The following is a 27,798-nucleotide window of genomic DNA, read 5'->3' as shown; positions in this document are numbered from 1 at the left end:
TGCCCAATTTTGTTTGGGCATTAATTAATTAGTTTGGAAGGGGGAAAGTCATGGGAAGTCCTTAGGCAAAAGGTTAATTGACTTAAAAAAAAAAGAAATCTGAAGGTGACACGTGGAGGGAGCTGGAGGCCTTCTAGGCTATTCGAGATCTAGGAGAGAGAGAGAGAGAGAGAGAGAGAGAGAGAGAGAGAGAGAGAGAGAGAGAGAGAGAGAGAGAGAGAGCAATGCCTGAGTTTAGGTTGTGGCTCACGTTATCTGAGAGAAAGCACGATGCAATAGTGTAGCTATGTAATTCCTCACTAAATACATTAACGAACTCATGAACATTTTCAATATGAGAAACCATATCACCAAAGAATGGGCTAAAATGTTTAGAGAGGTGGTTGAGGATTCTTTTGTCCTCCAGAAGGGCATGTGGATGGGACTTAACTTGAGAAACAAGTTATTTCCTTTTGCCCCTCTCAAGATCACAAACTCCCCATTATGTAGCTTCTTATGTGGCAAATGGAAGGAAGTGTTGAATCTCACAATGGGATGGTTGTCTAGAGCCAATGGTAACTCTTTCTTTAACCTAGGGGTCCCACAATTTTAACCCTCTTGGTACCTCAAGGAAAAGCACCCTATATATATATTTGTGGCCTTTGTTGAAAATCCCTTGGGAACTAAGGTTTGGACAAGCAAGCATGTATTGGAAAGGCTTCCCCCAAAAGGATATACCACTGAACCCATGGTGATAGCTTGCATGCAGTTGCCATGTGTCCTGTAGTCAATCTTCATTTGTTTGGGAGGATGAAAGATGGGATTTGCTTTGCAAACTGCTTAATTGTAAGAAGTATGAGTTGGATTAGGCTTGGGGTATAAGTTCTTTTTGTTGCTCTTGTAAGTCAAATCAGTGCTTTATAACTTGGCTTTCAGCTCTTAATATTATAAATATTTTTTTTTAAAAAAAAGAATTGCAAGGCGCGCACACACTTCTCTCTCAAGGCAGGAATCAACTTTAAAGATAAACGCAAGCGGGCGGTCACATAGCAAGAAGGCGGTCACACGCGAGAGCCATAACAGTTGGCGGACTTTTCTTTGTAAGACTTGGGCCTTCGGTTGCTCGGTAGTGTGTGTGTTTCAATGGGAGCAGTATCTTCCCCTTCACCGCCTCTGGAAGAAAGCTAAAGGAAAAGCCATCACCATCACCATCTCCCAGAGATTTCTTTTCATTTCACCGCAATAGCCAGGTTTTCTCCGTTAAAAGAGAGGCAAAAGGCTTTTCTCTAATGCCTGTCTAGATCGCCTCTCCATGGCCGAATTGCAGCCCTTGGTGGATGCCTTCCATAACCATGGAAGTTTTTCATCATCATCACCATCATCCTCATCCTCATCGCAGAGCGTCTCCGATCCTTCTCTGCAGCGTGCGTTTCGTTGCCTGGCCTCGCTGCTTGCGTATCTCCCATCGCAGTTGCAGCTTCCGCACCTGCAGCAGCAGCAGGAGGAGGAAAAAGCTCAGATACATGAAGCGGCCGAGGTCAGCAACAGTAGTAGCAGACCTTCGGAGCACCATCACCGACACTGGAGCCCCTCACAGCTCGATTTCGTCCTCAACATCACGGAAGCTGCGATTGTCCATTACCTCTATCTTCCATTAGGTTTTCCGATCCCCCTTCTTTGCGGTTGATTTTTTACATTCTCTTTGATCTTCTGATTACACGTTTAAGGCTGTTATGACCTTTGCATTGTGATAGTACCCTCCAAAGATCTCAGCTAAAGGTTGAGAAAGCATAGCTGTGTAGTATTTCTCTAGCTGAGAATGGTCGTAAAGCGACGAATTTTCTTTTAATTTTGCACTTGGAGCAAAGCTTTCCTTGGCTGGAAAGGTAGTTGCATGTTTCAGAGACCTTTTTGCCATCAGGATGGTCAGCTTTCTATGGAAACACTCCATACAATGGCTAGCATGATAGGCAAATACTGTTTGTTGATGCCTAGCGTGGCAGGGAGATATTAGATGTTTTCTTGTTTCATGCTGGTTCCTAGCATGGCTGGGATAGAATTGATGACTATATAAAATGGCGGTGAAAGAGTTAATACACTGTTTGCTAATGTTGCGAATGCAATCTTGATGCCTAACATGGCATGGACAGGATCATTACATTTCGCATGTTGATGGCTAGCATGCAGGGATAGAGTTTGATGAGGGTCATTACACTTATTTCTTTATTTATTTTGTTGCATTGAAGGGAAAGCGGCAGGCCAGGCTTGTTTATGCTATTTGATTGTTAGTTTGGCAGGATTAGAGTCTAGGCAGTGTTTGTTGTTGAGTTTTTATGACTAGCACAGCTTTTTTGTCCGTGTGTATGTACTGTATCAGTCCTTAAAAGGCAGTTTTTACAAATGAATATAGTCGGAAACTTGGAGTACCTATTGCTACTATATTTTTGCCAGTTTTTGCTGTACTTTTTGTTGCTAGTATTTTTTGTTGTTCTGAAGCTGACTGGTTTTGTAACGATTTGTACCTTTTTTCGCAGAAGATGGCATAACAGAGCCTGTCGAGGGAGTCTTTCTCAATGCTGTTGAGCTGTGCGTTAAAGCTTTCAAGAATCTTGCCATTTTGGTGAAGACTAATAAAAAACTGAGCCCCTCAGATGAGCAGGTAGGGAACAGATGGGCTTCTATTGAGTATATCAAGCATGGCAAGAACAGTGACATGCCTGTTTGCTTATGGGTCATGGAGAAGTATTGCATTTAGTTTATGCAAGTTTTTGTGAATGAACATGCTACATGCATTTGATAACTTTGCAGATTTACAACAAACTGTTACTTCTCATGGAGCTAGCAGTTGATGAAGGAAAAACGAAAGAGTATGCACCTGTGTGTCTGAATTTCTCAAAAGAGTTACTGCAAGGCTTACATACAGGTGATACTGTGGATGTCTCTTTTCAGAAGTTCACCCAAAGCCATGGTGTCGACTGTTTTACAGATGGTAATGCATTTCTTCTTTTTGGTTGTATGCTTCATTGCCCCTTGTGTGTATGATGGCAACTTTTACCAATATATTTTGTCATCTTACCGTGTTTTTGTTATTTAAGCTTCAGGTAGTCAGGAAACAGTTGAGATTTCGGAAGATATAATTATTCTTTTAGCTAGCGATGAGCCTTTGGAGCTGGGAGTGCCTGATGTGGAGAAATGCAACTCTGAGCTTTCAAACATGCAGTCTGCTACACAGCACTTTGCTGTCAGACATGCTGGCATCCATAGAGAGCTACTAGGTGCATGTGGAGGTTTGCTAGCAAATTTTGATTTTGAATCTTGTGAAGATGGAGAGAAACAAGTACAGATTCGGCTGGCTTTAATATCCAGGATGCTGAGGCTTTTATGCTCCTTATCAAAGGTTGTTTCAGGGTTTCCATACCCAGAGGATTTATTGAACCGCCTAGTGGAATTGACAGGTTGGACACCACAGCTTCTTATGCATGAATTCATTTTGAAGTTGGAGGAGACTGATCACCAAAACTGTTGCTATGCAACATTTTTTGGCGGTGTTCTTGCACTTGCTGAGGCTGTTGGTCTGGATAATTTTCTTACTCAGAACCTTAGATTATATATAGCTGCTTCAGCTGTTGACGCACTAGTTGCGGCTAAATCAAAGAGAGGCAAGGGCCTTTCACAGAAGAAACTACCTGTTGTGCTTGAACCTCAGGTTGTTTCCTACATTTTTGGTGTTATCAGGGCTATGCTTGCTCATAACTGGCAGAATAATTTTGTTGGTCATATGAGGAGGAATGGACACAGAGGCAATATTGGTCAGGCTCTCAAGTTGCAGCTTCGATCTCAGGATTTTGATCTTGCTGTTGGGAGGAGCCAGAGTGAGATGATACAAATGGTTTTCCCAAGTGACAGAGCTTGGTTGCCTGACTTGTTGGATGGTGTAAGTCTGCTCTACACGGTAGGTATGGAAGCAAGGCCTGCAACTGAGAAAGCTTTGCTTTACAAGAAAGAAAACCGTATTGGAACTCCAGCAGAAACCCCATCTGTAGCTTGTGAAGAGGAGGCCCTATTTGGAAATTTATTTTCAGAATCAAGCAGGCAGCCTTCGAGCAATGAGCCTTATGCTCAGTCCAGTGTATCAGAAAATAGACCGTGTGTGTTTCGTGACACAACTTTGCAAGCAGTGGTTGATGTGCTGACCTTTTTAACGGATTGCATCTTTTGCTCAGGTTGTCAAACATGGATATGCCAATCAGCTCAGAGACACATGAATGAGGAGGGCATAGATTTAATATTAGAAATTTTCTTCCACAGCTCAAATGAGATTGTTGATGTACAGGCCAGTTCGGATATAGTGGCCCAGCTCAGCAAGGGTAGCTTTGACCTTCTGAACTCTATTGTGGGAAACAGAGCATTGTCTCTTAAGCTGGAAGAACACTTTCTGTTGAGGATTCTGGAGAAGGGTTACACTGGGTGCACAGTGCCAAACAAAACCTCAGTGCTTTTGGCTAAGGTGCTAATCAACCACTCTTCCATGCAAGGCTCTGAGCAAGATGACACATTGAAATTGGCACTTTGGAAAAGCTTCACGGACAGAGTGGCAAGCAGCATACGAAAGGGTGATTGGGTGGATGTTCCTGTGAGAAAAGCTGCTGCAAGCCTTCCCTCTATTTTCTACCTGGAGATCCTTTTGATGGCTTTCCATTCGAGTAGTACTTCTGCTCGCTTATCCATGATAGAAAGGATCAAATTTCTATTGAAAGATTTCTGCAAAGAGTCACAGGACTTGCAGGGGCCTTCCTCGTCTTCGTGCTCCTTTCTTTTTTCAAGAGTGGTAATGGTTCTTAGGTATATGGTTAAGCATTACAAGAACTTTCCCAGTTGGCTTCTCACTGATCTGAAGATCAATTTAAGCCATTATACAGAGGAGGATGGGCCAAGAGTTGCAGTGGAAGGGTTTTCACTAGCATCTGTTGCAGCCAATATAGGTCAGGGTCTTAAGGATGCAGGTCCAGCTAGTCAACAAAGTGGTTTCACTGATGGCTTTCTAGCTCAGCTGTATGATATCAATGCATTTTGCAATGGAGATGGAGCAGTAACAGAAGTGTTTGAGTCAGTGACAGAGTTATCTGACCTTTGCAGCAATATCAGGAGTTTCTTAGATAGATGGAGGGGCAAAATAGTAAATCAAGTGGAAGAACTTTTGGTGGAGAGATATATTTTTCTTATAGGGTGGGCTACTGTTCGGGATTTTGGGAAACATACCCACTGGTCCATGCCCTCCGATTGTGGCAATCTGTTTGGTGCAGACTTGAACCTGAGATTAACACAAAGTTTGTATAGCTATTTTAACCAAGACCTGGGCAAGTGCGGTGAAAGAGATGGTGCAGACTGGTGGAGATTTTTTAGGGCCACCCTGTCTATGTTCGAAGCTGTTTGTCTAAATAATAGTGCAACAAAGCTTGCACTTATTGACAGGTTAAGGCAGGGCTCTGTGCTCAATGTGCTTCTCTCCTTTCTGCAGAAAGGCCTTGAAGTTTTTCTTGCTGATCAGGGCGTGTTTGCCTTGCCAGAGTCCCAACATGAAGAAGTGCTGATTTTTTGTGAGCAGCTTGTGTACAGTTGTATAAGCAGTGGATCTCTGGATCGATTGTTGAAGATTTTATTGTCCTTGCTTTCTTTTTATGTAGATTCTCTTCACTGCAGTATTCTAGATACCCTTGGTGACAGTCAGATGTGCGAGGCCTCTAATTCTTCAATTCATCTAGTTCTGGGAGGAGGTCTTTGCTGGACTAAGCAGGATCAGTTGTTCACTAGGTTAGGAGTAAGTTTTTCTCCTTTACATACTCTGTTGAGACGGGGGATGCCCAGATCTTGGCATGCAGAAATGCTATCAAAATGTGCAGGGTTTGGAATGATGGGTACCCTTGAAAAGCTTTTTCTTCCCTCTTTGCTGCATGGCTACCCCTGTAGCTATCATCCTGACAGTGCCATGGTTATTTCTTGTATATCGTTGATCGAGTGCATGTTGGAAACAATAAGACTTCTTTTGAAAGCTAATCTAACTTCATCTGGATATACTGAAGATATTGTGGGGCAGAATGCAATTTTCATGGGACTTTTGGATGTGCTTATGGTGATAAAGCTAGAAGAAATTTTTGAAAGCGTTCATTGCAAATGTGAAGAGGTGTTATGTGTTTTGCTTTCTTCAAAAGAAGAACGAGTACAATTTTGTGATTTACATGTACTCAAGCAGAAAGAGTCACTACTAAAGGCTCTCTCATGTAACAATGAGATAAGTGAGTCTGTGCGGGAAGAGCTCATCCTCCATGTAGTTGAGGTCTTCAGTAGTATCCACTTGGACCCTGCTAGAAATGATGTGTTCAGGCAGTATTTCACTTCTGGTGGGGGGCACTTGTCTTCTCTCATGGATGTTCTGGATGGTTGCTATCAGGAAACTGTCAATGTAAAAGTGCTTCAGTTTTTGATGAATGTGGTAGGAGGTGAAACCATTTCACAGGGTGGCTTGAGGTCTGAATTGCAGGAGAAGCTCATTACAACAGACCGGGTAGCTCTTCGCTTGTGGTTGGAGCAGAGACTTCTAGGGTGTATCGACAAACCTGCTGAGGGGGGCCTTGTTTACTCTTCTAATACTGTGAGAGATCTCATGGTGGGCTTTTTGAGTGGGCTTGTTTCTCCTGAATTCACCTTGGATGGAAAAGATCTTCGCACTCATCTTCTGAATGCACTTCTTTTGAGTTTAGAGCGAGCCTTCAATTCCTTGGACACTGGAGGCCTGAGGTCTTACTTTACCCTTTTGCTTCAGTTAGCGAACAAGGAGCCACATGTAAGACATGTACTTCGGTCTGTAATTGAGCTAGTGGGGAAATTGCCTGGTCAAGATGGTCACATGGAAGGTTTGAAAGCACTTTTATCATTTTTGATTTCTCTTTTGAATTCATGTGGTGGCCAGCGGGCACAAACGTGTGTCAAGCTAACCGAAGGGAAGCACTGGCCTAATGCCATTACTCGTCCTTTTAATGCTGCCAATAAAGCCAAACACTCGGTGCCAAAAAAACCTTCGGATGTCACTCATACTATTCTGGAACAAAGTGGACAATCTGCATCTGCTGACTGTGATGCCATTTCAGTGGATGAGGATGAAGATGATGGTACGTCTGATGGAGAAATAACCAGCTTGGATAAAGAGGAAGAAGATGATGGCAGCAACAGTGAAAAGGCTCTTGCATCAAGGGTTTGCACATTCACATCAAGTGGAAATAACTTTATGGAGCAACATTGGTACTTTTGCTATACGTGTGACCTGACGGTCTCAAAAGGGTGCTGCTCTGTTTGTGCTAGGGTTTGCCATCGTGGTCACAAAGTGGTATATTCTCGGCTTAGCAGGTTTTTTTGTGATTGTGGTGCAGGTGGTGTGAGGGGACAAAGCTGTCTTTGTCTTAAACCTCGAAAATATGTCTCTCCTTCTAGTACTGTTCCTTCTGCAGATCAAGAACCTCCATCTGATAGTGACTCAGAACTAGAGGATGATGTATGGGTTGACAGTGAAAGACTTTGCAAGATGTCAATCAGTGAAGGTGAAGAGACCCAGCTTTTGACAGTTTTTACAGAATTGGATGTGGAAGGGCAAGTATTGTTTCTCTGTGAGAGACTTATGAGTAGTTTGAATTGGAGAAAGTACTCCATGCCCACAATGCAGAATGAAATTGGTTTAGCTGAAGACAAAAGGTTGAGTTTGAAAAGTGATTTCATGCTCTTGAAAAGGTCTTACAAAAGTGGTTCCTTTGATATGAAGATCAAAGCTGATTATGTGAGTGCAAAGGATTTAAAGTCTCACCTTGTGAGTGGAACACTGTTCAAATCTGTTCTCTCCACAAATAGTAGAGGCAAGCTGGCTGTTGGAGAAGGTGATAAAGTGACTATTTTTGATGTTGAGCAGGTAATTGGGCAGCCTTCTGCTGCACCTGTAACAGTTGACAAAACAACCATAAAGCCACTGTCAAAAAATCCTGTGCGGTTTGAGCTTGTTCATCTTGTATTCAACTATGCTAATGAAAGTTACCTGGCTGTTGCTGGGTATGAAGACTGCCAAATTTTCACAGTCAATTCTAGAGGTGAAGTGACCGATCGCCTAGCAGTTGAGCTTGCTTTGCAAGATGCTCATATTCGTCGTGTAATCTGGGTTCCTGGATCACAGGTGCAGCTTATGGTTGTTACAAACAAGTTTGTGAAAATCTATGATTTGTCACAGGATAATATCAGCCCAGTTCACTATTTCACAGTCCTTGAAGATAACATTGTGGATGCCTCGCTTCTATCTATGGGCCAAGGACAACTCATGCTGGTTGTTCTTTCTCATCTAGGTGTCATTTATACTCATCGTATTGCTGCAGGAGCTGATCCTGGGGCTCGTGTTCTTACTGACACTGTTTTGATTCCTGAAAGGTTTCAACCCACTAAAGGGGTGTCTTTGTATTACTCTCCAGCATTGCGGCTTCTTTTTCTCTCATATTCAGATGGGTTATCTTTGCTTGGTCGCTTGAATGCAGATGGGACATCACTTTCAGATGTTTCAAGTGTTATTGAGATTGATCAGGATGGCAAGTCAAGTGCAGCAGGCTTGCACCATTGGAAAGAGCTTCTTGATGGTGGCCGAGGTTTATTTGTTTGCCTTTGTCGTCAGAGAGCCAATTTGGCTATGGCTTCTTCTATAGCGTCAGCTGAGATACAAGCCCAGTACTTGCGAGTCAATGGGAGTTTGGGATCTCCGCGAGTTGATGGGATTGCAGCATACAGATCTCTTCTCAAGGATAAAAATGACCTCTTGATTTTGCATGATGATGGAAGCCTCCAGGTTTTTGCATTTGGACATGGAGGTGAATTTTTCTCTGGTGGCGAGTCCTTGAAAACCTCAAGCTTGGAAGCAGAACAGGTGAAGAAGCTGGGTGATGCAATTCTTGGTAGCAGTGCAAGCAATTCACCTGCACCTGTCTTTCCATTAGATTTTTTTGAGAAGACCAGCTGCATTACAAGTGAAATCAGGCTAGGAGGTGATGTTTTACGAAATCTTGATTCTGAAGGAGCGAAGCTGAGCTTAGCTTCAGATGATGGCTTTTTGGAGGGCCCTAGTCCATCTGGTTTCAAGGTTTGGATTATATGTTTTCCTCAATCTTGTTGAATGGGTAATGATAAAGTTTGTAGTTTGAGAGTCATTTTGTAAATTTTTTGAGTGTTGGGCTTTTGAATGCTGCAGATTACTGTTCATAATTCCAATGCAGACATGGTCATGGTGGGCTGCCGTGTGCATGTTGGAAACTCTAGCACTAACCATATTCCCTCTGAGCTGCGCATATTTCAGAGGGCTGTGAAGCTGGAGGAAGGGGTGCGCTGCTGGTATGATGTGCCATTCACTAATGCAGAGGCTTTATTAGCAGATGAGGAGTTCACTCTGACTGTTGGTCCAACTTTTGGAGGGTTTTCTTTACCAAGGATTGATAGTCTTGAGGTATATGGAAGACCCAAGGATGACTTTGGATGGAAGGAAAAGCTAGAGGCTGTTTTAGACATGGAGACTCAAGCTTCTGCATCTGGGTCTATTGGAAATGGGAGCAAATTCAAGCTCATGAAAAATGCTTCTACAGAAGAGCAGATAGTGGCCGACTGCTTTAGGTTTCTTTGTGGTTATTACCTGGCCATTAGAATGAAGCCAACTTCTGAAGTTGATGGAGGAAGTTTAGAAGCCAGCCGTAAAAGATGCCAGCCCTTGTTTGAGCTAGTATTTGAAAGTGATAGGCAGCCACTACTACAGGCAGCTGCCAGGCGTGTCCTTCGTGCTCTTTATCCTGTGAAGGATGCTTTTTATCAGGTAATGCTTACTTTCTTATTGAGTGCAATTTGGCAAGCTTCTAATCAATTTAACACAAAGCCGTGCAATGAGTCTGGTCATCGACATTGCTGATTGCACCTGGCAGGCCAAAGATACTTACCGACTTACAGGAGTTTCTCGCATATGCCCATTGCTTGCGCCAAAGGTGGGCCTTGGTGGGTCTGCAATGCCATATGTAGTCCAGGAGTTCACGGCTCAAATGCGTGCTGTTTGTAAGATTGCTCTGCATAGGAGGTCAAATTTTGCCTCTTTTCTCGAGTGCCATGGTAAGTTTCTTGGTAAAGCGTCACGCAATGTCTGTGTTTTCCTCAGTACATGTAACATAAGTGTGAAGCTTTTTTGTTGTCTAATGTGCAGGTCCTTCTGTCATAGAAGACTTGATGAAGGTATTGTGGGAGCTTCTTACAGTGGAGCAACCAGATGCAGAGACAGTGAACAATCTGGTAATACCTTCTGTGGATCTCATCTATGGCTATGCGGAGTGTTTGGCACTCCGTGCAAGCAATGGGTTTGGGACCTCAGTGTCTGTGGCTCCTGCTGTTGCTCTATTTAGAAAATTGCTATTTGCACCTCATGAGGCAGTTCGAGCATCATGCAGGTTTGTGCGACTTCTAATCTTTATGGAGTGTGTTTTATAAAATGCGAGTGTAATGGTACTTATTTTCTTCTGTTGTTGGTGGTTTGCCAGTTTGGCCATGTCGTCCAGGTTGCTTCAAGTACCTTTTCCCAAGCAAACAATACTGGCAAATGATGATGTCGGAGACAATTCCAGGTCAATATCATTGCCGTCAGAAAGTGGTCCAGCTACTGGGGAATCAGATGGCCAGGGTATGATGGAAGAGGATGGCGGAAATGCATCTGTGCAATATTGTTGTGATGGCTGTTCAACTGTTCCCATTGTTGGGCGCCGGTGGCATTGTAATGTTTGTCCAGATTTCGATCTTTGTGAAGCTTGTTTCGAAGTCATGGATGGAGACAGGCTTCCACCTCCTCATTCAAGAGATCATCCTATGTCAGCCATTCCGATTGATATTGACAATTCTGTGGGTGGAGAAGGTGTTGACATTCACTTTTCATCCATTGATGAGTTGAGTGACGAGAATCTCTTGCAAGTGGCTACTGAATTAAGTATGCAATCCACTTCTGGCCCTTTGAGCTCTCCTTTGGAAGCTTCTGAAAGCAAGGATGAAATTCTTAGCAGTGCTGTTGAGTCAAAGGGTGTAACAATATCTGCTTCAAAGAGGGCCCTGAACTCTTTGCTTCTTAAAAGTCTGGTAGATGAGAGTAAAGGCTGGATGAAATTTACCTCTGGTGCTCAAGCACTTCCTCTCATGCAGTTTTTCTATCGACTAGCTTCAGCATCAACAAGTCCTTTCATTGAAGCTTCAGGAACTGAGAGCATAAACTTGGAGAGGTTTGTTAGGTTGCTCATGGAGGAGCTCAACCTAGGTGTGGAGTTATTGGTCAAACCACGCTCAAGTTTTGGGGAGGTGGTTGTCCTTGTTTTTACTTTCTTCAATTTGATGTTGCGGAATTGGCACCAACCTGGGTCTGATCATACTCCAAAGTCTGGTACAAATAGTGGCGAAGTGTCACAGGCGATGGCATCTTCATCCGGGACTGGCTCACCATCTTCAGATGAAGGCCAAGGGAAGGGGGAAGCAGGCTCTCAGCTAGACAGAGCTTGTGCTGCACTGAGGCAGCAACAGTTGGTGAAGTATCTTCTTTCCATTGTGCGAGATCTAGCACAGGTCTTCAAAAGTTCTTCGAGGAGTCAAGAGTCAGGGCCAGTGAGCTCAACAGGTGCTGTGTGTGGTGCATTGTTGACTGTCAGGAAGGAGTTTGTGGCTGGAAATTTTGCTCCATACTTCACAGACTCCTATGCCAAAGCCCACCGGAGTGACCTTTTTGGAGAGTTTCACAGGCTCTTATTAGAAAGTGCATTCAGGCTGGCCTACAATTTGGTTCGGCCTGAAAAAACTGGTGACAAGGACCAAGTGAGTTGCAAATTCTGGGTGACCCCAGATCTCAAGCTGGATGGTTGGCAGGAAGTACTGTGCTCTTATATCAACAATCCTCACACCACGTCTATAAGAAGGTTTGCTCGGAGGCTTTTGCTGCATTTATGTGGATCAAAGGGACATTACTACAATGTAAGAGATGCTTGGCAACTTTCAAGAGAAGTGAGAAAACTTTTTAAGTTGGTCCAAAAGGCAGGAGGATTTCAGGCTCTTTTAGTATATGAAAGAAGTGTGAAGCTAGTCAAATGCTTGTCAGCCATTGTGGAGGTAGCAGCAGCAAGGCCTCGAAATTGGCAGAAGTACTGCTCAAGACATCCTGACATTTTGCAATTCCTTTTGAATGGAGTCTTTGTATTTGGGGAGGAGTCGGTAATTCAGACGCTGAAACTTCTTACTCTAGCATTTTATGCTGGGAAAGACTTAGGGATGTCTTCTGCCAGCAAAGGAGAATCTGCAGAATCGGTCAATGCTACAGGTGTCAGTGGAACAAAGCAGAGCACTCACATCACTGATACACGGAAAAAGAAGAGGGGCTCCAGTGAAGATGCAGTTGATGGTGCAGCAGAAAAGGCTTTTCTGGACATGGAGCTAGCTGTGGAACAGCTGGCTGCTGAGGATGGAAAGGTTTTATTGCAGTTTATTGATGCTTTTCTACTTGAATGGAATGCAACTTGTGTACGATCAGAGGCTAAGGCTGCCCTGATTGGGGCTTGGCACCATGGAAGACCTTTTGTACGAGAAATGATGTTAAGGTTGTTGTTGCAGAAGGTGCACGTGCTACCTTCTTATGGTCAGAACATTGGTGAATATACAGATCTACTTACATGGATCTTGGGCAAAGGCATTTTAGGATCAGGTTCTAGCAGTCAAGAAAGCACTGTTGTTCAGTCTTGTCTGACGAGTGATGTGGTGAAAGTGTTCTTTGATACACTTTGCTCACAAAATGAGCTACTTGCAAATCATCCCAACTCTAGAATATACAATACACTCAGCAGCCTGGTAGATTTTGATGGGTATTATCTGGAAAGTGAACCTTGTCTGGCCTGTAGTTGCCCAGAAGTCTCTTATTCTCGGATGAAGCTTGATAGCCTGAAGTCAGAAACCAAATTTACTGACAATCGCATCCTTGTGAAGTGTGTTGGCAGTCACACTATACAGAGTGTAACAATGAATGTGCATGATGCCCGCAGGTCAAAGTCTGTGAAAGTTTTAAATTTGTATTACAACAATAAGCCAGTTACTGATTTATCAGAGATCAAGAACAGCTGGTCTTTGTGGAAGAGAGCAAAGAGTTGCTATCTTGCTTTCAATCAAACCGAACTGAAGGTGGAGTTTCCTATCCCTATTACTGCATGCAACTTCATGATTGAGCTCGATTCTTTCTATGAAAACCTTCAGGCATCTTCTCTGGAGTCGTTGCAGTGTCCCCGCTGCAGTCGTTACGTGACTGATAAACATGGAATCTGCGGAAATTGCCATGAGAATGCTTACCAATGCAGACAGTGTCGAAACATCAATTTTGAAAACTTGGATTCCTTTTTGTGTAATGAGTGTGGGTATAGCAAGTATGGTCGCTTTGAGTTCAATTTCATGGCAAAACCGAGCTTTCATTTTGAGAGCATGGAGAATGATGAAGATATGAAGAAAGGCCTTGCAGCTATTGAAGTGGAGTCAGAGAATGCACATAAAAGATATCAGCAACTGCTTGGATTCAAAAAGCCCCTGTTAAAACTAGTATCAAGCATTGGTGAGACAGAGATGGATTCCCAACAAAAGGATTCTGTCCAACAGATGATTGTCTCACTACCAGGGTCATCGTCATTCAAGATAAACAGGAAAATAGCCATTTTGGGTGTTCTGTATGGAGAAAAATGTAAGATGGCATTTGATTCAGTGAGTAGAAGTGTCCAGACTTTACAAGGGCTTAGACGTGTCTTGACTTCTTATCTGGAGAAGAAGAGGTCTTCTGGTACAGGGCCCCAAGCATCCAAGCTATTGCCTTCAAGGCCCAGCAACCGCTGCTATGGCTGTGCGAACACTTTTGTTGGGCAGTGCCTAGAATGGCTGCAGGTCCTTGCAAAGCTGCCACAGTGTAGACAACAATTGGTGTCAGCAGGTATCTTGTCTGAACTTTTTGAGAACAACATTCATCAGGGATCCAAGATGGCTCGTATACAGGCAAGGTCTGTTCTGTGCGCCTTCACAGAAGGTGATGTAACAGCAGTTGGGGAGTTGAATAACTTGATAAAGCAGAAAGCTATGTACTGTTTGGATCATCATCGATCCATTGATATTGCAACTTGTGTGCGAGAGGAATTACAGCTTTTGTCCGAGACCTGTGCTTTGGTTGATGAATTTTGGGAGTCCAGGCTTCGTATAGTTTTCCAGTTGCTGTTCTCCTCCATCCAGGTTGGGGCTCGACATCCAGTCATTGCAGAGCATATTATCCTTCCTTGCTTAAGAATCATATCACAAGCTTGCACACCACCCAAGGCAGAGGGCACAGCTCCCCAATCTGACAATTCACCTCCTGGACAGAGGTCAGAATCCAGACCTGATGAAACTGATAAGCCAACATCCACAATTCAGAGAACAAATAGTTTCCCTACACCTAAAGCTCAACCAGGCTCGCTTGAAAAGGACATCGAGCAAGAAACTAAAGGACAAGATGTGCCCCTTGTAAGTTACATAGAGTGGAAAAATGGTGCTACATATGTGGACTTCGTGCGGAGGCAGTACACTGCATCACAGAGTACAAGGCCTACAATACAGAAATTGAGAAGAGATCCAAAGCGTGCTGATTTTCTGGCATTGAAGTATATGCTCAGATGGAAGAGGCGGGCTTGCAAGCGCTCTGTGAGAAATGAGCTTTCAGCATTTGAAGAGAGCTCGTGGGTCTGTGAGCTTGCCCTGAGCGCATGCTCTCAAGCTATACGGGTTGAAATGTGTGGACTTATAGAAGTGCTTTGCTCACAGAGTGCCGCCAGGCGATCAAAGTTCTTGAATCTGTTGATGGCCTTGTTGCCTGCAACAAGAACAGCGGGTGAAAGTGCTTCTGATTATTTTGAACTTCTGTACAAAATGATAGAACCAGAAGATGCCCGGCTTTTCTTGACAGTTCGTGGTTTTCTTCAAACACTGTGCAGGCTTATAACTGAGGAAGTGAGCCGCATAGAAGCACAAGAACATACTTACCATATAGACATCTCACAGGGTTATATTCTTCATAAACTTATAGAGCTACTTGGAAAGTTCTTGCAAGTTACTAACATTCGTGTTCGGTATGAGCTTTATTCTTGTCAATCTAGTCTCTCTTGTCAAAGTTGGACATATGTTTACCTTTGAGTTGTTTATGCCTCTTCACATTCTATATAGACCTCATTGGATTTTGCTTGACAGGTTTATGAAGGATGGCCTACTTTCTCAAGTTTTAGAAGCTCTTCTAGTGGTTCGAGGTCTAGTAGTGCAGAAAACTAAGTTGATCGGTGACTGTGGCCGTCTTCTTAGGGATCTGTTGGATGGTTTCCTTGAAGAGAGTTTTGAGAACAAGCGGCATTTCATACGAGCTTGTATAGCTGGTCTTCAAACCCATGCAAGGACTAAGAAGGATCGCACATTGGTGGTGAGTAGTACACTAATTCATACGCTGGCTCGATAACACTCTTTAGTTTACTCACTTACGTTTTGATTTCATTAGTGTATCTTACTTTGTTGTGTTTGGGTGTGCATGCTAAGCAGTACATTCTGGAGCTCTTATGTAACATAATATGTCCAATGAAGCCGGAGCCTGCATATATGATGGTGTTGAATAAGGCTCATACACAGGAGGAATTCATTCGAGGGTCAATGACCAAGAACCCTTACTCTAGCTTGGAGATTGGCCCGCTCATGCGTGATGTGAAGAACAAAATATGTCATCAATTGGATTTGCTTGGGCTGCTCGAGGATGACTACGGGATGGAGTTGCTTGTTGCTGGAAGCATTATTTCTTTGGATCTTAGTGTGGCTCAAGTATATGAACAGGTTTGGAGGAAAGCTCAAAACCAGCCATCAAGCTCCGTTGCAGGTACAGGGGCTGCTGTTTCAGGAAGCACATCTGGCAGAGAATGCCCACCGATGACAATCACTTACAGGTTACAGGTATGGTTGTTGCCTTCTTTCAAGGAAATGCCTTGCCATCGTAATCTCATGCTGAAATCCCATCTATGTGTTTGCTTGTAGAACACTTGCACCTATATTCTAGGATTTTCCAAAGATGGAAAGAAGAGTGTGGCGGAATCACACATACAAAACAATAAGAGTCCTAAACTACTGCTTTGTATTATGTACAAAAGAAGTAATACAACTGAATTCAAGTAAAGACGTCAAATCGCAGCCCTGTGATCTACTGTTCACTCCTAGCTAGCACTTTGCCTACAGAGAAATGCTCTGTGAAGTACAATGTTGAGGAAAGCAAATGAATATGACGATTTGGGGACCCACACATATATATGCACCAATGCTCCTAGTTGGCCAGTAGTAGCTGTTGGCCAGCTGTACCTGACTGCCATGTCACCAATGCCATGTCATCGTTGCCACATCATCATTGCCACGTGGTAGTGCCACGTGTCCTTTGTGCTGTCCGACTTTGCATGTCGGTTGCTATCTTATGTCTGGCTGTGCGTTGCATACTCGTAGATGTGTCACATTCTCCCTTACTTGCATTTCAGCTGTCTTCGGTTGCATGGCCTCTTGATAAGCTCTCAACAACGGGCGAGACTTGTCCATGAACTGATCCTCATCAGACTAGACTGCCTGCTAGATTGGGTAGCCCTTGAACTTGAGGAGATATTGGAGTTGCTTTCGACGAGAACCTCACTTGTATTGGTGCAAAACAACTTGCTCCAGTACTAAGACTTCCTGTAATCCTTTGTCATCCACCAACTTGGGTTCATCCTCATACACTCTACAAGGTTGCTCAAATGAAACACCGGATGCATCCTTCAATGGCTCTCGGTAAGTCCAGCCTAAAGACTACATCAGTGACCTTCCTGATAATCTTGAATGGGCCTTTCTTCTTCGGAGCTAGTTTGGAAGCAACTTCCCCGAACTGTTTGAGCCTCTGCTAAACCCAGTCTCCTTCTCTGAAGGTACTATCCCGATGATGTCAGCCTCGAGACTTGCTTTTTTTGCGCCTTCTGTATTTCTTCTCGAACTTGTCAATAGGTGGTCCAAATCCTGAACCATGTGGTCTGCAACATATTTCCTTGTGGAAGTTTCGAGAGCTTAGGTCATTGGGTTAATTAACGGACGACCATATACCACCTCAAAGGGAGTAGTCTTCTTGGTTGAAGCCTGCACTGTTTCATTGGTGGCATACTCCATCAATGGCAAGAACTCCTCCCAAAGAGTTTGATGCTCTCGACAATAACACTGTAGCATTGTGATCATAGTCTTTTTGATGCTCTCGGTGTGGCCGTTTGTATGGGGATGAAAGGCAGTACTGAATTGCAGTTTTGTCGCCAAACCATAGAACAAGGCCCTCCAAAAACCTCTAGTGAATTTTGGATCCCTGTTTGAGATGATCCTCTTTGGAAGTCCGTGTAAGGGGAACACCTCCTGGATGAAAAGCCTAGCCACCTCCTGAGTATCCGCATTTGACTTGCAAAGAATAAGGTGGGTCTGCTTACTCAACCGATCAACAACTGTAAGAATACAATCATTCTAGAACCTCTGGCTCTTTGGCAATCTACAATTGTTTGAGTTGGGCTCTAGTGGAAATACCTATAGACCTAGTTTAGGCATCCGTCTCTGAATCTAGTATGGAGGAGGATGAGGCAAGTTATACAATACAACTTGATGCAATAGAGGAGTTTTTTATGTTGGTAGAGCATCTGCTGGCAGAAGAAGAGCCAACTGTTCCAAGGGAGGCATGTGGTAGGGCCAAAGTGTTGGGAGGTGAGTCTACATGTGGATGGACATGATTAGGAATGGAGTAAGGGTGCAGCGTTTGCATGGGTGTTTCAAGTTTAGCAAGAGGGTGCATACCATAATTAATCGCTAGTAGACATGATTATTCCGTGTGGCCATTTAAATCCCTATATAAAGAAATTAAAATCCCTATATAAAGAAAGATCAAGGGTCATGATTCAACATTTATGAATTGGGCAACAAACCTCAATTTTGGATCAATTGAAGGTAGTCTTGTAACACATGTAGTATCTGGTTCAATCATTAGCACACATAGAAGGTAACACATGGCATTCAAGTTCGAGATCCACTTCAAATTTGAACAATTGTATATATATCACGTGTTGGTAATATGAAGTAGGAATATTTAAAGAGTCTTTGTCTTCAACTTCTTTGTGTCATCATTGCGCATGTGACTGGCATCCTTTGTAGCTTAGCGTTAATCGTCACTAATTACGCTTTCGCTTAGTTAGCATGTTACAATGGGCTTAAATTATCCGTCTTATTAGTGGTATCTCTACCATCAACTTATGAGTCCCATGTCCACACCCAAAGGCTTTTGATTCTTTCTTTGAGTGTGGAATGGGTGGTTGTATATTGGCTTATGTGGCTTATAAGGACTCTTTAGAGATTAATCAAATAGAAGTGTGCATTTTCTTTGTAATGCTGCACCATAGTAAATTCTAATCTTGATCCTTTGCAAGGATCCACCCTAACTTATGGCCAAGCCATCTCTCCTTTGGTCTTGGTGGGAAAGATTCACTCTTCTTGGATCCCAACCTGTGGGGAGCCTATGCATGACGGCTTTATGACCGTGCTACGCGAGACGGTGTCACACATTCCTTGTCCCACCATAACATTCTTTTTGACATTGTCAGTGTCATCGAGGCTCTAATACTTTTTAATAGAGCCCTTTGTGAAGGTTTCCCTCCCTTTGGGAGCACAAACACTATTGTTCCTATCCATAAAGTAGGTGACCTCATGGACCCAAATAATTACAAGATATCATGATGGGGGCATATGATGGCCAAGATTTATAGGGGAGTACTAAAGTTAGAGATTAGCTCTATGGTGGAGAGGCTGGGACACAGAGCATCAAGCCTGCTAGGCTTCAAAAGGAATTACTTCACTCTAGATTGTATTTCACCCTACGGGCCATCATAGAGAAGGCGAGGTCATCGAAACAACATGTATATTGTTGCTTTATGGATTTCCGCAAAGCTTTTCCCTCAGTCTTGTTTACTGGAACACCTGCGGTTCCCACATGACATCATATGTGACGACCCTTTATGAGGCAGTGACTGGCAGGGTTTGGGCAAAAGAGACCAAAGGACCAAATATACGAGAGATCAGAGAAAATCACACAGCATGCAATGGGGATGTATATATAAATGATGAAATCCAGTATAGGAGCTCTATATGAGACTCCGAAGGAGCAAAGAGGGCTGCTGTCCCAAAAACGCAGATAACAGTCCCGTTGACTCCCGTAGTAAGCCTGATGTAAGTGCCAATAAATCCTAGATGTAAGGCTGATGTAGACGCTGAATTACTCCTTATGAAGAAATGCTGAAGTCACCCTGAAGGTGTGCTGAAGACAAACGCAGAAGTACACCTGATGGTGAAAACGCTGAGATCAGCCCTGATGTAGGCGATGACAAACGCAGAACATGCCCCTGATGTAGGTGATGGAGAAACGCTGTAGACAGCCCTGATGTAGGCGATGACAAACACTGTAGACAGCCCTGATGTAGGTGATGAATCCAGAAGAAGAGATAGGTAGTTTGCACCTGTAGTAGGCGGCCTGCACCAGCAGTAGAGAAGGCAGATTGTGCACTGATGAGGACCTAGATGTTGGCGACCAGCAGCAGAGAAGGTGCTCTTGACTGATGCGTTGAATAAAGATGCGCCTCATATTTATATGGAAAGGGAGGGTGCTGGTCGGCCAGCAGATAAAAGTGAAGTCAAATGACCAAATAGCCCTTTTTGGGCTGGGTAAAATACCCTTTTGGGTGTATTTTCACACACCCCCTCTCAGACCAAAAAGGGATCATGAGAGAAGATGAGGGGAAAACAACTTTGGTTGTCGAAGATGAGGACCATGTGATTTGAGACCCGAGTAGAGGCTTATGAGTTTCGGAGGTATTGGAAGAATGCCACAATGCAAGAGGTTTTCACATGCATGAACGCCCATTTTTGGTTTTTCATTCATACATGCGTCCCAAACACAAAAACAGAATGCTATGCATAGGGAATGAAAGATGGGAAAAATTGCAATGCAGTGGGTTTTCACATGAGCCTTGCCCTCATGGGGTTTTCACTGACTCATGTGCCCGATACAAAGATGATAAAAAGTGTGAAAGGAGAGGAAGATCTGTCAGAATACGCAGCGGAGATGATGACCAGTTCTGGGAACACGAGCAAAATGCAGTGCAGAAAATCACAGCACGAGAGAGAGAGAGAGATAGAGGCGTGTAACTCTGCTCTATATACACAAGAAGATCTCGGGAATGATACAAAATGGAATGGGGGCCATGGGGCCATTTTATATGGCCCCAAATACCCAGTCGGCCTGTGCTAAAGACAGCCGACTGGCCCTGAACCTCCACGACCAGCAAATACACTCAATCGGCCAGCTGTCCTAAGTCGGCCTGAATAGATATGAGGTCGGGTTCTTGAAGGTACAGTCGGCCAGCACAAAGGCCCTCCTGCCAACACAGGGAAGCCACCCAAGCCATAGAAAAAAGTCACTCTCTCCCACACTCTTTGGTGTGCACATTAATGAGATATCAGCTTTCATGGACACATTTGGCTCTGGTCGAGTGCCCATCTTGTTATATCAGATTTAGCCGAGGGTTTACATCTGGAGACAGAGGCTTTGTGACGAGAGACACCTCATGGTCAATCTTGGCAAACCAAGGTCATGGTCTTCAAATTCATCATATGAGGTCACATCACGGCTATTCTTCTTTAGAGGAGCACAGGTGGAGTGGAGATTGTTAAGTCGTATGTGTACCTTTGGTGACATTTACGAGGCCATGCTTTTGCATGATAGTAGCTATTGAGGCCCAATTGGCGGTTATACATCCCTAGCACACTTATAGAGACAACGTTTTCAGGCCCACTTTTAGGATCCCCGTACCAAGTGTTGGCTCTTTGATAATCTGGTATGCCCGACAACAATGTATGGTGCACCTTTTTGGGGACCGGGTCTTGATGTGGACTCTTGAAAGAGCATAGAGAGATTGTAGGTAATGATGCTATCAGGTTTGATCAAGAGGAAAGCGTCGTTGCCACATGCTATTGTGCTAGCAGAGTTGGGGCAACCCCTTTGGTCACAGATGCTTGTATCGCTTATTGTAAAAAATGACTTATATGCAAGTGACTAGTTTTCACACTAGGCCGGTGAAACTTAAAAATGGTCCAGCTTCTATTACTAGGCTTAAGCAAGTATGTACACAGAGTTCAAAGATTTTCCCTATTTGACATTAAGCGCACAGGGTAAGGCCGATTTATATGTTCCAACACCGTCTTGCAAAAGATGAGTGCCCGTTCGAGCGGGTAAGATGGCAAAGCGCCTTACGGTAGGTTGGGCAGGTGAAATTATGTTAAACTATAGAGTGGTTAACATACCACCCTTCCTAATGGTGACCACATATTTGTATTGGTTGAGGATGGTATCACGGTCGGTTGATCGTTGCGGGGCTCCCTCTCAGATAGTGCCATGCGCTTACACCACATGCTTGGGTAGATTGTCTGGGAGACATGAAGGAGCCATCCAAGGAGGATACTTTGGGATCAGAGGTTGATACACGTGTGAGTGTCTTGGCTCTTTTCATTTCTTGGGTTAGTCGCTCACCAAGGGTAGAGGTTGTGACAGGTCGACGTGTGGTCCATAAGAGACTTTTTGGGATCTCAAGAGATTGCCAAGCAATTAGGAGAACTATCCGCCATATTATGTAGAGTTCATGAAGGAGTCGGGGTGGGAGGTTTCCACCAATGGTTTTCCTAGGCTACAATAACGGCAGGATGAAATTTCCAGCCAAATGTATGATGTAGAGTCTCGATAGCCATCATAGGAGTTGGGTGGATAATCTTTGACTTCAAAGGTGGTTTCTTCAGCTTTTGTGCCATTATAGGAGGGCATGTTAGTGGGTGTGTTCACCAAGTTTTTACTTTGGTGTATCGCAGCGTCTTTCTTAGAGCATGTTCCACAAGAAAGTGTCCATAGGGAGGACCAAGCATAGTAGTCCAACATGGCGTCACATAAACTGTCTCCTACTCACCTAAGGATTTTTCCGACACTTCTATCCTGCAAAAAAAAGTGATTTTCCTAGTTATCTATTAAAGACATGCTGTTTCCTAGCCATTTCTTTTTCCTAGTTTCAGGCTATTTCTATTGGAGAGACATCATCTGTTTCTGTTGCATGAAACTATGGTTTGTGAACCATATAAGTAGATGCGTTAGTGGATGGAGTTTTTTCGTGACTGCTGAAAGGGAGTCTATAGTGTTCTCAACAAATAGAAGTTCTGCTAGAGCTTGTACAAGAGGATACTCACCAAGGGTAAGTGTTTCATTAGAAAGTGCTGGACCAATGGCAAGTGCTTCTTCAGGAGGTGCTTGATCAGATGTTTTGTTGGAAGTTTTCTTTGTGAGTTTGGTGCTGATGAGGGGAGGACGAAACATTAGCCTCCGAAGCGGACACAAAGTGGTCTCCCTGATCTCAGGACAGTCAGTTTCCTGGATGAGGATGGATTCGAGTTTTGTGGATTGCAACCTTTTGAATACAGCACAGCTGAGGGCAGCTGTGTTCTTAGTGGGAGAGAGTGTGATGTACCTGCAACTTGCAAGATGAGTGCAGGTTTTATTGCTGATTTAGCAGTCAACTAGCCCACGGTTTTCAAGGAGCTGAATAACCAGCATCTTGAAGTCTGTCTCCCTCATCATCAAGTTCTGTGCCTTATCTGTGCAGGAAGCCGTTCACAGGCAATTGGAAGGGCAGAGAGATGGATCTGCAGCCATCAATTGCATCCAGGTTCCGGACAGTATGGTCTACTGCAATTTGGGCTGAGAGCAGTGTTAATCACTTTTTGTACTTTGGGACATTCAGTTGTTGCATAAATACAAGCTTAGAGTAGGATTGCTTGTGAACAGTTGTGTGTTTGCAAGAGCTGTGCATCTCTCTCTCCACAGAGTTTCATTGCACTAGCAGTCTTACATGACTAGTCTCCATTTTTGTCCAGGAAAACGAAAGTGAGAACTGGGAGTGTATTTTTGCATGCTGAGTGTACTTTTGTTTTGACTCTTGTTTTTGGTGGCACAGGGATTAGATGGGGAAGCTACAGAACCAATGATAAAAGAATTGGAGGATGATAGAGAAGAGACACAGGATCCTGAAGTGGAGTTTGCAATTGCTGGAGTAATGAGAGAGTGTGATGGTCTGGAAATTGTCTTGAGCATGGTTCAGGTACTTGAAAACCTTCAGTGAACATTGGCTCTATCAAATCCACCCTTTGGGATTATTCAAAAGGAAAGGGAGGGACTGATAGCTTTATGTTGGGGTGGTTACTTGTGTCGTCATGTGTATTATCAGGGAAAAGTGATACATGAAGAGCCTTTGTATTGTTGCTTGTTTGGTTTGCTTGCCTGCTGAATTTCCATTTGGATTTGTATGTGGTTTACAGGCACTCAGTGATGAAGGCATCAAATCTAGCCAGGAAGAGTTGGCACTAGTTTTGAAGCTTCTTATGTATTGCTGTAAGATACGGGATAACCGGTTGGCCCTTCTTCGCTTGGGAGCATTGGGTGTTTTAATTGAAACTGCTAGACGGGCTTTTGCAGTAGAAGCCAGTGAATCAGCCGAAGGTCTACTGCTTATTGTTGAGTGCCTTGTAACTGAGGCAAATGAGAGTGATATTGGGATGGCAAAGAGTTCTTTGAGTGTTTCAAAAGTCCCAGAAGGAGCTGGGGGCCAGGCTGCCCATGTTGTGCATATGTTTTTGGAGAGACTATCCCATCCATCTGGTGCAAATAAGTCGACCAAGCAGCAGCGCAATAACGACATGGTTGCGCGCATCTTACCATATCTTACTTATGGTGAGCAAGCAGCAATGGAAGTTCTTGTGAAGCATTTTGAGCCTTTTCTCCATGACTGGAGTGGTTTTGACCAGCTACTTAAGAAACATCATGAAAATGTGAGAGATGAAAGGTTGTCACAACAAGCAGCTGAGCACCGGTTAGCACTAGAGAACTTTTGCAAAGTCACTGAATCCATCAAGCATGATGCTCAAGGGGAAAGGCTCAAAGGGTTAATTATGCAAAAAGGCATCACAACAGGTATCTTTTCTTTGTTTACACATGTATTATTATGCTATGATTTAGGCAATTATTTTGGGTCAGCATTCCTGTGTGGATGCTAGCATGACTACTCATTCTGGGTACTGTATGTCGTTATGATGTTTTACAGAATGCATCCATTACCTTAAAGAAGCTTTTTCCGTCTTTGAGAACGGTGGAGATTATAGAGCAGCCACAGAGTGGGCCCGTGGTTTAGAGCTTCCATCGATTCCTATCATACTTTTGATTTTGAGGGGCCTCTCCAGTGGACATTTGGCAACTCAAAAGTGTTTAAATCAAGGAGGAGTTTTACCCCTTCTTCATGCTCTTGAAGGTGTTCCTGGGGAGAACGAGATTGGGGCAAGGGCAGAGAATTTACTGGACACTTTAGCTGATAAAGATGGTAAGGGTGAAGGATTTTTAGCAGAGGATGTCATGAAGCTGCGCCATGCAACTCGGGATGAGATGCGGAAGCGAGCTTTGCAGAAGAGAGAGGAGCTCCTTCAGGTAAATTACTAGAACGCTTACCTTGCATCTTCTATGCACTCGTCTTGTTTCATGTGATACTTGGCCGTTTGATTATGTGACCATTTCATGGGCTAATTGTCTATATTTTCTATTCGAGGTACCTGTTTGAATGGTTTTGCTAATTGTCTATATTTTCTATTCGAGGTACCTGTTTGAATGGTTTTGCTAATTTTTCTCTGTTGTGATGGTCTGTCAGGGGCTAGGAATGCGGCGTGAATTGACTTCTGGGGGAGAACGCATTGTAATATCCCTCCCATCTATTGAAGGTCTGGAGGATGTGCAAGAGGAAGAGGCAGGGTTGGCATGCATGGTTTGTAGAGAAGGCTATAGTTTGTGTCCTACTGACATGCTGGGCACATATTGTTACAGCAAACGTGTAAACTTAGGTATTGGCGCCAGTAACAGTACACGAGCTGAGTGGGTTTACACAACGGTGAGCCACTTCAATGTCATCCATTTTCAGTGTCACCTGGAAGCAAAAAGAGCTGATGCATCCTTGAAAAACCCCAAAAAGGAATGGGAGGGCGCAGCTCTTCGTAACAACGAGACTCTTTGCAACAACTTGTTTCCACTCCGGGGTCCATCTGTGCCTCTTGCACAGTATGCACGCTGTGTTGATCAGTATTGGGATAACCTAAATGCATTAGGGCGAGCTGATGGGAGTCGCCTGCGGTTGCTGACTTATGATATAGTACTGGTATGCTTACGATCATTTTTTTCATAAAAAGGATGTGCTTCTCTGTTGATTTCCTGCAAATAAGTAGAGAAAGTGATATGATTCATAGGGTTGCAAGCTCTTGACTTTACTGAACTCTTGCTTTTCCAGATGCTGGCTCGATTTGCAACAGGTGCATCATTTAGCACTGATAGCAAGGGAGGTGGCAAAGAGAGCAATTCTCGAATGTTGCCGTTCATGCTGCAGATGGCTTGCCACCTATTGGATCAGGGAGGTGTAAGCCAGAGGCGAGTTCAGTCCAAGGCATTAACTACGTACTTGAGTTCTCCCTCCCAGCAAGAGTTCCCCGCCTCAGGGTCCAAGCCATCTACTGCAAGTAGTCCTCAGAGGCTTGGAGCTGTTGACGAGACAGTGCAGTTTATGATGGTCCAATCATTGCTTCTGGAGTCTCTAGATGATTGGCAGCAGCACCGGCAATTATTTTTACAGAAGGGTGTCTATCACGCATACATGCAATTCAAGCATGGACGCACATCACTTGCAGCGTCTCCTCTTTCTTCAGCTGTGCCCTTGACTCGTTCTTCCGCAGAGATTTTAAGTGCTGTTTCAGATGATAAACCAATTGAAGATGACTCACAATCGGGTCTGATAGACAAAGAGCAGTTATTTACAGTGGTTCAACCCATGTTAATCTACACAGGGCTGGTTGATCAGTTGCAGCGTTTTTTGAAGCTGGGAGGTGTAAGATCGAAGACTGTGGAACCTGTGCAAGAGGAACAGTGGCTAAGTTCAGCAGAGCATGCGAAAGGGGAAAGTGAATCAGGGCATGGGACTCCAGAGCTATGGGAGGTTACAATGAAGGACAAGTTGCGTGATATAAAAGCAATGCTGGGGTTCTCAAAAGAGTTGCTTGAATGGCTAGATGACATGCAAAGTGCTGAAGATTTGCAGGAAGCTTTTGATGTCATGGGAGCATTGGGTGATGCTCTATCAGGTTACTCCACGTGTGAAGAATTTATTCTAGACATAATCAGCTGTAGTGTGGCGAGGTGATGTGAGTTTCTATCAAGGGGGCAAATAACTATTTGTATAGCTGCCTTAGCAGAAGCTGTTTTATGAGTGGTGTCATGCATATGGTACTCTTTTTGTGACAACGTACTGCTGTACAGTGCTAAAGAGCCTGGATCATCAACATCAGGGCATTTCACTGCAGTGGCTAGGCAGTGATCACCTCTCAATAGAGGATTCCCTGAGTTTTGTACACCTCTAGGAAGCTGTGTGTGGTTCAAGTTGGATTCTCTCTTGAGTAAAGCTATGTCCTGCGCTGCATAATACAGCAGTTCCTGCTGCTAACATTACCGTAATTCTTGTGCCTTTTTAAAGCTGAATGGATGCAAGTTTTATTAAAGCGGCTGCTTGCATATGTTAGACCTGGCGACTAGCAGACCTTGTGACTGCAGGTTTAACACCAGGCAAACATACTGCACAAAGTTGGACAGTGTAGCTGCCAAAAAAAGATGTTGCAAATGCTGTACCATACACGGTGGATTTAAGGTGGATCAGGGTAGTGATTGAATACATCACTTCAGTGCTGAAGGCAGTAGTGCAAGGTATTGATGAGTCACTTAAAATGCTGCAGAAACGGGTATCTACAAAAGACCACCTTTATGGTTGCCGGATGCTAGCACCATATATTTGTTTACTGTAAAGGCAATTTGCAACATGTTCATGATTTTGTGCCAGGAAAACTTTCGAAGTTGAAATGTGAACAAAGAGCAGGCTTGATGGGACAATATTGTCGACATTGTAGACAATCTGCTTGGGATTACAAACCAATAACAGAGTTTATGATTGTAATGCCATGGGTATCCTGTCAAGCTTGCCTTTAATGTTTGCAACAATCCTTGCCTTTAATGTTTGCAACAATCATTGTTCTTCTTGGTGTAGGGAGTTGTCTTCCAATGGAGGGATTTTTGCTGGCAGTATTGGTGTGGGTTGTGTGAAGTGATAATGTGTGGTTAACATTGAGCATGTTGGGAGGTCTGGGTGCTGGATGGTTGTGATAATTTTCACCCCCCCTCTAAGTATTATCATGCTTTGTGTAGTAGCTTTGACAAAAAATCAGAGCAAAGAACATAATTCTGGATAGCTGTCTGGACTCTGAATGGTGTTGTGATTAGAAAACATGCTTTGTGTAGTAGCTTTGACAAAAAATCAGAGCAAAGAACATAATTCTGGATAGCTGTCTGGACTCTGAACGGTGTTGTGATTGGAAAACATTTGGCTTATTTATAGGCTTTGAAAGACTTGATGCTTGCCTAGTCTTCATCTAAAAACAGCCCACATTAAGCTCCACTTATGGCTGCAGAACACTTGCTTGCCAGAATTACACTTGCTTCTGCTCATCCAA

At 43.8% G+C, this 27,798-nt stretch overlaps 1 protein-coding gene across 2 annotated transcripts; it reads left to right on the top strand.

Moving 5' to 3' along the window:
- Window positions 1–1,147: 1,147 nt before the first annotated feature.
- Window positions 1,148–27,370, top strand: BIG (auxin transport protein (BIG)). 2 transcript variants are annotated; one of them, XM_086813836.1, is made up of 15 exons: window positions 1,148–1,637; window positions 2,514–2,638; window positions 2,788–2,968; window positions 3,081–9,139; window positions 9,248–9,859; window positions 9,966–10,146; window positions 10,238–10,478; window positions 10,569–15,182; window positions 15,301–15,523; window positions 15,640–16,041; window positions 23,172–23,315; window positions 23,533–24,184; window positions 24,315–24,691; window positions 24,909–25,409; window positions 25,539–27,370. In XM_086813836.1, exons 1-15 carry the CDS (start codon window positions 1,292–1,294, stop codon window positions 26,439–26,441), a joined length of 15,561 nt encoding a protein of 5,186 aa, XP_086669962.1. In that variant the 5' UTR covers window positions 1,148–1,291; the 3' UTR covers window positions 26,442–27,370. The 2 variants fall into 2 exon arrangements, with proteins under 2 accessions (XP_086669962.1, XP_086669961.1); XM_086813835.1 differs by having other exon boundaries at window positions 3,075–9,139.
- Window positions 27,371–27,798: the final 428 nt, after the last annotated feature.

Source organism: Cibotium barometz, chromosome 19 (genome assembly GCF_041138505.1).
Source record: "Cibotium barometz isolate CiBa-2024 chromosome 19, ASM4113850v1, whole genome shotgun sequence".
NCBI classification, from domain to species: domain Eukaryota; kingdom Viridiplantae; phylum Streptophyta; class Polypodiopsida; order Cyatheales; family Cibotiaceae; genus Cibotium; species Cibotium barometz.
This window is presented reverse-complemented; position numbering and strand designations above follow the sequence as displayed.

Excerpts from the sequence above, each read along its gene's own strand:
- BIG (XM_086813835.1), top strand. The coding sequence starts at position 1,292 with ATGGCCGAATTGCAGCCCTTGGTGGATGCCTTCCATAACCATGGAAGT. Across the intron at positions 2,969-3,074 it reads TGTCGACTGTTTTACAGATG|CTTCAGGTAGTCAGGAAACA; the intron begins GTAATGCATTTC and ends TTGTTATTTAAG. Across the intron at positions 16,042-23,171 it reads CAATCACTTACAGGTTACAG|GGATTAGATGGGGAAGCTAC; the intron begins GTATGGTTGTTG and ends TTGGTGGCACAG.